Here is an 11,701-nt window from a genome sequence, read left to right as displayed (position 1 = left end):
CCGAGGAGGTCCATGTGAGACGCCCCTTATGAACGGTTTAGCCCTGTCCTCTTGGTGATGAGTCGGTTCTCGCCCAGGAGGTCCATATGAGACGCCCCTTATGAACGGTTTAGCCCTGTCCTCTTGGTGATGAGTCGGTTCTCGCCGAGGAGGTCCATGTGAGACGTGGTTGTTTTACACTGTGTGGCACCTGCCCGCTTGACCTCTTGCTCCTTGTCTCACCATGTGAGGCATCTGCTCCCGCTGCACCTTCCACCATGATTGTGGCTTCCTGAGGCCTCCCCAGAAGCCAAGCAGGTGCTGGGTCCGTGTTTGCACAGCCTGCAGAACTTTGAGCCAATTAAATCCCTTTTCTTTATAAATTACCCAGTCTCAAGTATTTCTTTAGAGCAACGCAAAAACAGCTTAATATGTAAGCTTTAACAATTTTTATTTTTATTGTATATATTTCAGATTTGCAAAATGATGTTTTGATACATAATGAAATGATCACTATCGTCAAACAAAATTAACGTACCCATCACCTTCCATAGTGATTGGTGTCTACGTGTGGTGAGAGCACTTACAATCTCTCTTAGCACATTTGTTTTTAGTATTCAATATTATTAACTATGGAAGGAATACAAGTGCTTAGCACAGCACCTGAAACTTTATGTTCACGAGTAAGCACTATGTATTTTGGGGTTATTATTAATAAACAAAAATATAAACAATCCATTTAATTATGGCAGAACAACTGAAGAGAACAACTAGGTCACTTTTCCCAAAGCCACAGTGGGTGCTTCTGAGTCCTGAGCCTCATATCTCACTTGCAGAGGGAAGTAGGTTCTCCTGCCAGCTCCGTAGTTCTGCCTGGCCTCTGACACTCGCACACCTCCCGTGGTCACTTGGGCAGTGCTGGCTTCCTGTCAGCTGGAGAGGCCCCACGGCAGACGACTCAGCCAGGGAAGCTGTCTGGGGCCCCCAGAGCGCAGTCCGCTGTGGTCACTCTGCTTCTCCTTTGGGGCCTGGCCCTGCCAGCTTTGCTGTCAAAGGTGATTGACTCAACCCTCAGACAAGAAGGATGGTGAACCTGATGTAGTCCTCCCTTGGGTCCTGGGGACTTAGTAATTCCACATTGCAGGTGCTTGGACAATGCTCTGATCCACCCAGGTGTTGGCAGCATTGTTGCAAAGGTCACCTCTGTCCTTTCTCTCCAGGTTCCCCAGGTTCCCAAATGCTAGTAGGCAGGTCAACTGTGAAACCTTGGATTGGTTCCCTGTAGCTGCTGCTGCTGCTGGGAATCTAAAAAGGCCAAGTGCCTGTGTGGGAGACCAGGAGTGAGGGAAGGCCTGCAGGTGGGGTGAGGCCTGCAGGTGAGGGGAGGCCTGTGGGTGAGGAGAGACCTGCAGGTGGAGTGAGGCCTGGAGGTGAGGGGAGGCCTGCATGTGAGGGGAGGCCTGCAGGTGAGGGGAGGCCTGCAGGTGAGGGGAGGCCTGCAGGTGAGGAGAGGCCTGCATGTGAGGGGAGGCCTGCAGGTGAGGGGAGGCCTGCAGGTGAGGGGAAGCCTGCAGGTGAGGGGAGGCCTGCAGGTGAGGGGAGGCCTGCAGGTGAGGGGAGGCCTGCAGGTGAGGGGAGGCATTCAGATGAGGCAGGCTTCACATGTTTCTTCCTCTGTGACGGTGTGTTTAGCTCTCACTGTGAACAGCTTTGCTGCCCCGTTGTGAGGCTGCACTGAGGAGATGCTCTGCACTGGAGTGGGAAGCAAAGAAGTTGGAGCTGGGACACAGGCAGCCTCGGCAGGCATTGGCTCTGAGATCAGGGCAGGGCCGTGCACTCCCCAGTCTCCTGTTTCATTAGCTGGGACATAAACAAATCATGTCTTGGTTTGGATGTGATGGCCTGTCAGCAATTGTTATGAGAATCCAGTTCACTCTGAGACGGCAGTTTTGTAAAGGGCAAGGATTTGCCATTTTCCTCATCATTCAATACTGATGCATCACCTACACTCTATTCCTGTTCCTAAACCCGAAGACCCCGTGGACAGCAGTGACCCCGTGGACAGCGACTGTGCGTGTTTTCCCTGTGCACACCCCGCAGTGTCCGGCATATTGTCTGGAACACAGTAGTTACTCAATAAATGTCTGCTTAATTAATTCGTAATTAAGTGCCAAAGCTACCACAGACAATCTCTTTTATATCTTCTTTATGTGCCATAGAAACCTCAAAAAAAGAGAAATCCTTTCCCCACATCAGCTTCTGTCTTTTTCCAAACTTCCTGAGCCAACTAGTGGAGAGATTGCCCGAGCAGCAGAGATAATGGAAACATCAATACAAGCGATGAAAAGAAAAGTCAACCTAAAAATTCAACAATCACAGCATCCAACAGGTAACGGCCGCCCTCTCCCCACTGAGAAGCCGCAACTCCCGAGGGAGGACGCCTAGATTTTGTCCAGGGGCTGCTTGTTCAAGGCATGCTTTTTACTTGAGACCGAGCAGGATGGGACTCCAGCTCTTTCAAAACATATGAGCTGCAATTTTTAAAATGCTTACCAAACAGTCTCAGTATCTTCTTTTTGTTACTCTGGAAAATAGCTGTCTCTCTCCAATTCAAATCAAATTTGAAAACGAGCTCAATAAGCTAAACATCCATTTGTTGGTATAAAATAATTTAGGAATTTTTCCCGTAGCCCCCTCTTAGTTAAAACTTGGCGAGCTCATTCATAAAACCTCTTCAATGAAAGGACTTCATGTGTGAGGCAGCGTGTTGCAGGGAGCCCCATCTTCCCCGAGCTGCTGTTGCCTTAGCAGAGCTGCCTAGGATCTTTGAGAGCCAATTGACTCATCTCTAACATGAGGACAGTAGCACTGCTCACTCCGCTGGCTGTCAGAAGACCAGCGCATAAACCAGGAGCAAATGTCATTATTTCTTCAGCTCTAAAGCACTCTATGGACATAAGATACTGAGATGGTAATGCAGGCAGTCAAAAGGCATATTGGTGCTTTTTATGATGGGGAGCAAGTAAGTGAAATGTCTTTTTAATTAATCAATAATTTTTTTCTGTGCAGTGCCATGAGCTACTTGGCCTCTGAGTTCTTCCTTCTAACTAGCTATAGATCAATTTGGTGCTGGTTTACTTAGCTTTTAGAATAAGACAAACTTGGCTAAACCAGTATTAACCAGAATTCTCAAATCCTAAACTTAACAGTGAAGTTTAATTAACTTCACAGCAAGCTAAAATTCATTTGAAATGTCCTTTCTTTCAAACCATGTGGCTGAACGATGTTTCTAAGAACTCTTGGCCCACTGTCCTGTCCACTGTCCTGTCAGGCCTCCTATGGAAATGGCAGTTCCTGACATCAGAAGATGTGGGTCTTTCTGGTCCATGCTTTAGAGCCACATGCTCATTGCTGGGTCTGTAGACATAAATGTTTAGGAGAATAGGCTGAGGTATTTGGTCCAGGCTATAACATAGAACTTAAGGACTCCATAATTTAGAATATTTTAAAATGATTTCCATTGTAAGCATAGCCCATCTAGAAAATTTAGAATGTGAGGAATGTAAAAAGGTTTCCCATTACTTCATCACCAAGCCAGGACTCCATTAAAGGTCAGTGCCTGTCCTTCTAGGCTGCTGCTTCACGCTGGTCTTGTGTATTACGTGACTGTAACCTAATGGTTCTTTTCTATTGCACATGATTTGTTGTCTGCAAGCACCTGCTTGAGGACATTCCTGTCAAGAAGAATCTGTGCTCAGCTTTTTGAGGAATGCCTATTCCTCCACTAACTGAACGTGCACTGCAGTCCAAGGTTTACTTCACTGTTCCCATAGAGCCATTCCCGTTGGCCTGTTAGTGAGCATTCATGATTGAAAGACTAGTTTGTTTCTCTCTTATCTGAAAATGGAATGCATTCCTTCCTGGCTTTTTTTTTTTCTATTGAATATCTCCTGGTATCTGGTTAATCCAAGTTTTGTAGCATTACCCTCAAAGATTTATGTAAACCGTCTTGGAGAAGTAATCGATGATTACCTCTACTAATGGACAGTAAAGTCACTCTCACTTTGATTTGTTGAATAACATATAAATTATAGTGACAGAATTGATCCAAAAAAAAACAGGAAATAGTTTTGTGGGCTCTCGTCTCATCTGGAAAGATTTACAAGGGGACCAAAAATCAATACAGAGGAAAAATGAAAGGTTTTATAGATAAGCGTACCATCTTCATCAAGGCAAGATTTTTTTCTACACTAGGGTTCGGGATAAATTCTACTCCTCACTGTCTTCTAAAGCACTGGGGCCGTTACTAAGCACACACGCCTCACTGTGCAATTGTGATGAATGAGCCCTGGAGATGTGCTCAGTGAGGGTTGATGGTAACTGCGAAGTTACTTGCTGGCTTATCCCCCTGGGGGCTGAGAGCTTTTAGACTGCTTTTCTGAAAGATCACAGAGCAAAAATAAATTTTAAAAACCCCACATTTCCAGCAATAAGGAAGCTCAAGAGAATTAAATGAGTGAGTACTTGATGTAAAGGGAGAAAGCAGATTTTCTCAAAAACAATGACCCCAGTTACATATGAATCCCAAATTCAGATGCTGGAGCCACTTTTGAGACTGCCGTAGAGTATTTATTGGGTGGATTTGTGGTTACAAGCACAGAATTCACGGTTTCCCATTTTTCACAGATGCTTTATCAGAAGATCTGCTAAGCATCATTGCAAACATGTCTGGATGTCTCCCTTACATGCTGCCCCCAAAATGCCCAAACACGTGCCTGGCGAACAAATACAGGCTCATCACAGGAGCTTGCAACAACAGGTATTGTTTGTGGATTTTCTTAATCTTCTCATGAAAGTTGCATCTGAACATGACTAGGTGCCATCATAAAGGAGCCTCTACCATGACTGGTGGATCTGTACCCACCCCTGAGCCCCTGGTTCCTGTCCTTGGCCTCCCTGACGTGGCCTCTTGCACACCTGGTGGTGCCTCAAGCAGTATGCAGAACCACACCGCCATTCCCAGCCACAACGCCCCTTCCATAGGTGCTTCTAGGTCACTCTTAACTTCCTAACCCCACAAATTCCACCGCCGTTCACCTAATAACTCAAGCCATACGTTTAGGTTCCATTCTTGATTTCACTAACTCCCCTACCCATTGTTTCCAATGCACCCCCAAGACTGTCACTTTTACCTCCAAAGTGAGTGCTCTCCACTCCCTGTCACCTTAGCTGAAGCCAAAATAACCAGCCGGCTGCCATCACGCGGTGGCCCCCTCACTGGTTCTCCTAGTTTAACTGTTGCTTTCCCTGTTCACGCTTCCTGTTGTGGCCAACACCATCTCAGCACCCTCCTTCTCAATGCCCCCAACCCAAGTCCCCACTGCACTCAGAGTGAGTGCAGATCTGCCCAACAGTGGCAACTGCCCACCTCCTCTGGTCCACGGTGGCAGGAGGTAGACAGGAGCTTTGGCCACACACAGAGGCATGTGATTCAGTCTGCGGTTCAGACTGGTTTTCTGAAGAAAGTGATACAGAAGTGAGCCAAATCTTAAAGGATGAGTGGGGATTTCTCAAATGGGCCACAGGGTAGAGGAGAGGGCTTTGCAAAGGCCAGAAGGAGCAAGACACATTTGAGCAGATACACGCAGCCTTTGGCACACACAGGGGCAGAGGGAGAACAGCTGCAATTGTGGTGCCTGTGGGGTCTGGGGGTAATAATACACCCCGTGGTCACCTGGAGGCTTTGTCAGGATGGCCGCAGGCTTGATGTCCACCAATGCAGGCAGCAAAGGTACTTAGCATGGAAGAGCTCCTCAAAGGGACTCGAGCTCCTCGCTGCTTGGTGTGCTGAGGCCAGAAGGAAGATGCCCCGTCCCTGCCGACCCCGTGAGAGAGGGATCAGCAGGACCCAGGCAGAGCCCTGGCCTGGACAGGCAGTATCCTGAGACAGAGGGCAGGGGCTCTGGGACAATGAACAGGAATCGGCATCCTGGGTCGATGATGGTTAAGAACAACAGCTTTGCAACTGGACAGCCCTGGATTTGAGACCTGGAATCACCACTTATCAGAGGGCAATTTGTTTCCATTCTTTGAGCTGTAAGAGCTTGTCTGTAAAGCCCACAGCAGGAACGCATAACCTGGCTATGTGTAAGGACCGAATCTGAGGACCGTGGAGCCCCAGCTGGAAGAGGCAGCCTGTGCTGAACGCGGAGATGGGTCAGGACCACACCGGAGGCTGCTGTCCACCCCTCCTCCCCTGAAGCCTGGGGTGCCTGTGCTCACACATGGAAGCAGGCTCAGAGGTGGAGACGGCACATGTCCTGTCCTCAGAGCTCGGTGGAAGACGTAGGTGTCGACAAAGGATGCACAGGAGATGATGCCTGGGAGTATGGGAACACTGAAGTGGCTGGTGGGATGCACAGCTGGAGGGACCGGGCCTGGATGGAGGAGGGGATGGGGCAGGTGCACTGTTTGGCCAGAGGCCAGAGCAGAGATGGCTTGGACTACACGGGGAGGAGCAGGGTCTTCAGCAGGGCAGGGTGGGGTCTAACCTGCAGATGCACGTTCAGGGTGGGGATTCCTGGGGACAGTGGTGTTGGAGATGTGGGGGCGGGGCTGTTCTCTGAATGGATTTCAAAGCCTCCCCCTGGGTCCTGCAATAGAGCCTGAACCTTTCTTTGGTTTGGTGCTTCCTCATTCATAAATCACTGTTCACTCAAAAAAACATAACAAAACAAAACAAAACTCTTTAAAAAATGTATCGTGCTTCAGTTTACAATTTAACAACCTCAAGACCAGGGCCTCAGCCAGCACCAATGAGTTCCCGCTCGGCCCTTCCTAGAGGCCCTGCTGCTATCTCAGGCGCCTCTGCCCCTGCTGCTGAGCAAGCTCCAGTGATGCTCCTGGGAGAATCTCTGCTGATCATACAATGCCATTGGCCCTGGCAGCCGTGATCTGGGGACACTTAGATCTGAGCTGGTTTCTCTCCTTCTGTGGTGACGGCTACAGTTTTCATTAAGAATTTACAGCATCTGGATCTAAAGTCCGCTATGTTCAAGTCTTCACGCATTGTATTCCACCAAAAATGAAACATCTGCTCAGAAATCGTTAGTGTCTCACTTGTTGTTATAAAAGTGAGCCTCAGAGGACCCCTGCCCCTTGGCCCCTGGGTGGTTTATTTTTTCTCTGCAGGCTGAGACCTGTTAGTGCCAAAGCCTCCTAGGACCAAGCTCAAATTTATTCATGCCCAGTTTTGATAAAAACAGCCCAAACAAGCAATTTTTAGCCACTTGGAGCCTACCTCTTTGTGTCTTCCACAAAACCTCTCCCAGTCTCTCAGGCCATTGGTAAGATACAGCCTCCTGGTCATCAGACCCCAGGTCGCTGCTGCTGCTGGAGCTGCCTGCCCGGAGACTCCCCCTCCACCTCACCATGTTGCTGAGTAATGTCTTCAGACACAGAGACCCTCTGACACCCCACCGTGAGTTCCGCACCATTCTCCCCATCTGGGTGGCAGTCCCTCACCTTAGCCTCTGGATGGTCCCCTGCCTTGAGGGATGTCGCCTCTTCTGCACCTGTGCCCAAGAGCCACCCCAAAAGCATGTGTGTGTCTCTGTCTCCCCTGGTCCTAACTTCTGCCTTGCTCAGCCCTGAGTTCCCAGAGCTTCCCCACACCCACTAAGTTGCTAAGTTCCCCTCCAGCGGTCTCCTAAGCCGCGTCAGTGTCCCTCTCAGTCACCAGCACCTGGTTTCCCACCCACACCTTCCCATCTTTGCCTGGGCTGGTCCTGACTCACTAGGACCCTCCCTGCCCCAGGGAAGGTGATCTGGCCTCTCCAGGCACCCAGAGAGACTGTGACCATGTCCTTGCATGGCACTAGCTCTCTGGCCTGGGTTTGGTTGTGTTTCTCTTTATCATTTCTTGACTAGTGTGTCGGCTATGTCAGGTGAAATTTTTAGCTTAACAGCTTGATACTCCATGCAGGAGGTCCCCAGTCGATATTCTCAGCACATCACCATATGGCTGTCCTGATGGTATGTATTATATCTTATAGAACACATTAATCTTATAGAACATATTAATACGTGGGCTTCCTTACGTAATCCTAAAAATCCGAATATGTTTTAGAATTGTCATTGCAACTTCCAGTCAACATGTTTAGCATTTGTTTTGGTTATAGGTTTGCTTTGGTTTTTCACATATGGGATTAAAGAATTAAGGCAGATATTTGTTTCTGATACATCATTTTTAATTTAGAGAATTTATATTCCTTTTGATTAATTCTGGTGATTAAGCTTCACCTCTATATCCTTGCTGGGTCAGATGATGCATTTTTTATTCCAATTATGAAGGGCATGTGGGTCCTCTGCAATGAGTTTGGATTTTTATGTTTGAGGCTCACCAACATTCCTCAAAAGGTTTTGGATAATTAAATCTTGCATTAAGCATTTCCCTTTTATTGTCTAAAATTTCACCCATGTTTCTTTCTGATCGCGTTTGGCTTTTGTTTTCATTTTGTTTCTTCCTTTTGTTTCTAACTCGAAGGCGCAGTGTTTTCTTTTCCTGCTCGCTTGTTCCTTCCTGAAGGTCATTTCTTGTCCCTCACCCACCACTGCTGCCCACTCTGCTGTATTTCCAAGTGACCTTTGGGTGTTGGCTGCAATGACGTCTTTAAGACAAATGTTATTTGGAATTAACTTTTGAAATTCTAAATGTCGAAACAGTAGATTTTAAAACTCATTCATTTCTACTAGTTCTCTTGCTTTATGGTGTGATGTCTGCATGTCACAAATGGATGGCAGGGTTTCTAAGGCTTGCTTTTCCTTTGTTGGTATTTTCCTAATTGCCTAGGACATATCACATAAAATTACTTAACAAGTAGTGGAAAAGAATGATTTTCCTTTTGCCATTTCACCTGGACTTTTTGTTTGTATGGTGTAGTCGGTGCTGCAGAAGCTACCTTGTTGAAAGAGGAGGGGCAGGCTGCTTCTCGTTTGTGTGGTGCAGCTAATGCCACACCCGGACTTCTTGTTTGTATGATATGGTCAGTGCCACAGGAGCCACATGTTGGAAGTGAGTGGAGCAGGCTCCTTCCTGTTTTTATGGTGTAGTCAGTGCCACAGGAGCCACATGTTGGAAGGGAATGGGGCAGGCTCTTTCTTGTTTGCATGGTGTAGTCTGTGCCGCAGGATGTACCATGTTGCAAGAGAATGGGGCAAGCTCCTTCTTGTTTGTATGATCTACTCATTACCACAGGAGCTACCATGTTGTAAGTGAATGGAGCAGGCTCCTTCCTGTTGGTATGGTGTAGTCAGTGCCGCAGGAGCTACCATGTTGGAAGAGAACGGGGCAGGTTCCTTCTTGTTGGTATGGTGTAGTCAGTGCCGCAGGAGGCACTACGTTGGAAGGGAATAGGGCAGGGTCCTTCTTGTTGGTATGGTGTGGCCAGTGCTGCAGGACGTACCATGTTGGAAGAGAATGGGGCAGGCTCGTTGTAAATTTTGAGACTTTTTTTCTTTTCACTTTGTCCTAAAGGAAATTATCAAGTCTCTGCATAAGCCCTGATTTTTTAACACGGAGGGGGGGGTGTGCATGCATGGCAAACTGGTCCCTTTAAAAATTTTAGAATCTCTGAATATAAAGCTTAAGATATTAGTAATGCTGTTGATAACTGTGTTTGGGGTGAGGGTGTTTGTGTAGTATCATTTAAAGGATTTCCAGCTTCTTTCTGTTTCTGTTACCAACCTGTGGAAACCTCTTCATCATCCTGGACTCAGATCAGGGTCCTCAACACTCCTGCGCTCCCAGCCAGCTGAGGCCGTTGTTCCCGCCTGTGTGTTTTTTATAGAAGTCTAGGAGTTGGGGGTAGGAGGTGGGTGTGGGCAGGGGTCACGTCGCTTACAGGTTGCGTTTGGTAGAAGCAGTCACATCAGCTGAGAACAGAATCCCCAGGGCCTGAGGATATCCTGCAGAAAACTGGGTTTTAGTGTGTAGCTTGGCATCAGCCTAGAGATAAGACAAATTCTATTTTAAAAATCAAGTGCTCTGGCCGGGCACGGTGGCTCACGCCTGTAATCCCAGCACTTTGGGAGGCTGAGGCGGGCGGATCACGAGGTCAGGAGATCGAGACCATCCTGGCTGACATGGTGAAACCCCGTCTCTACTAAAAATTAAAAAAAAAAAAAAAAAATTAGCCAGCTGTGGTGGTGGGCGCCTGTAGTCCCAGCTACTCGGGAGGCTGAGGTAGGAGAATGGCGTGAGACCGGGAGGCGGAGCTTGCAGTGAGCTGAGATCCGGCCACTGCACTCCAGCCCAGGCGACAGAGCGAGACTCCGTCTCAAAAAAAAAAAAAAAAAAAATATCAAGTGCTTCGTGGCGGGATGGTGATATGGTTGGCTGTGTCCCCACCCAAATCTCAGTTGAATTCCCATGTGTTGTGGGAGGGACCTGGTGGGAGGTAATCGAACCATGGAGGCAGATCTTTCCTGTGCTGTTCTCATCATAGTGAATAAGTCTCACGAGATTTGACAGTTTCATAAGGGGGAGTTCCCCTGCACAAGCTCTCTTTGCCTGCTGCCATCCATGTAAGACGTGACCTGCTCCTCCTTGCCTTCCACCACGATTGTGAGGCCTCCCCAGCCACGTGGAACCATAAGTCCATTAAACTTCTTTTTCTTCCCAGTCTTGGGTATGTCTTTATCAGCAGCATGAAAACAGACTAATACAGATGGAGTCAGGGAGGGCTACTGAAGAACGGAAGCCTCTTAGCTGCTGGAAATAGATGCAGTCGGGGTGGAATTACTCATGGCCGGTCCTCCACAGGCAGCGGGGTCATTGTGAAGACCTGTGTGCCACAATATCTAGAAAACAAAGGAGCCACGAGCCACTGTTTGCTTGTCATCTAAATCAGTGGATTATCTTATCACATGCAATGTTAGACAGTGTATTACATATGAATATTCATAAGCAGAAATACAAATATAGACTATATACTGTAAGATAGTATTCATTATATAATATGGTGAATTCACCTAGATACTTCATATAGAATTTGCCTTCAGTTTTACATTGATACGTGTGATAATAACTGCTCTGTGTGTTCTTGAGAAAGTGCTCACATTCCTGTACATAATGGAAAAGCCATCATATTTTGAAATAGAACACGAGATTCTGGCCACCACGTTGTCAGTTACAAGCTGCTTAGACTTCATGTCTTGCTTAGATTCTCAAATTCTCTGATCTGGAAAATGGCAAAGATAGTGATGCTCATTTCTAGGGTTGTCATGAGGCTGAAGTGAGATAATGGCAGCAGAAATACTTTGTGAGCAATAATGCTACAAAGGTCAGCGACTGTTTATGTAAATAATGGCCACCTTGGAAGCCCCTTTCTTCAAAGAGTCTCAGTCTTGATTCTTGAAGAGGTGTAATTTATCTCTGAAAAACTGCATTATTTCTTGCTGGGCATGTTGGCTCACGCCTGTAATCCCAGCACTTTGGGAGGCTGAGGTGGGGGGATCGCGTGAGCCCAGGAGCTCAAGACCAGCCTGGGCAACAAAGCAAGACCTCATCTCTAAAATTAAAAAAAAAAATTATGATATTTCCTGAGTTTTGACCTGATGAACTACTTCAGTAAATCACTGTGTCTCACAGTGTTGTAAGCGAATGGCGCAGGCTCCTTCTTGTTTGTATGTAGTCCATGAAGCAGGAACTACCATGTTGGAA

The 11,701-nt window shown here is 47.4% G+C and overlaps 1 protein-coding gene across 1 annotated transcript in view; it reads left to right on the top strand.

The window, feature by feature from the left end:
- TPO (thyroid peroxidase) overlaps positions 1-11,701 on the top strand; it is a 152,134-nt gene that overhangs the window by 60,944 nt on the left and 79,489 nt on the right. Inside the window, exons 2-3 of the mRNA XM_011960987.1 lie at positions 2,199-2,368; positions 4,666-4,798. Of these exons, the coding sequence (XP_011816377.1) occupies positions 2,199-2,368; positions 4,666-4,798 (303 nt within the window). The remainder of the gene's footprint in view (positions 1-2,198; positions 2,369-4,665; positions 4,799-11,701) is intronic.

This window comes from Colobus angolensis, unplaced genomic scaffold, assembly GCF_000951035.1.
Source record: "Colobus angolensis palliatus isolate OR3802 unplaced genomic scaffold, Cang.pa_1.0 Scaffold53, whole genome shotgun sequence".
Lineage (NCBI taxonomy): Eukaryota > Metazoa > Chordata > Mammalia > Primates > Cercopithecidae > Colobus > Colobus angolensis.
Note: the sequence above shows the minus strand (reverse complement) of the source record. Positions and strands in the feature narration are given on the sequence as shown.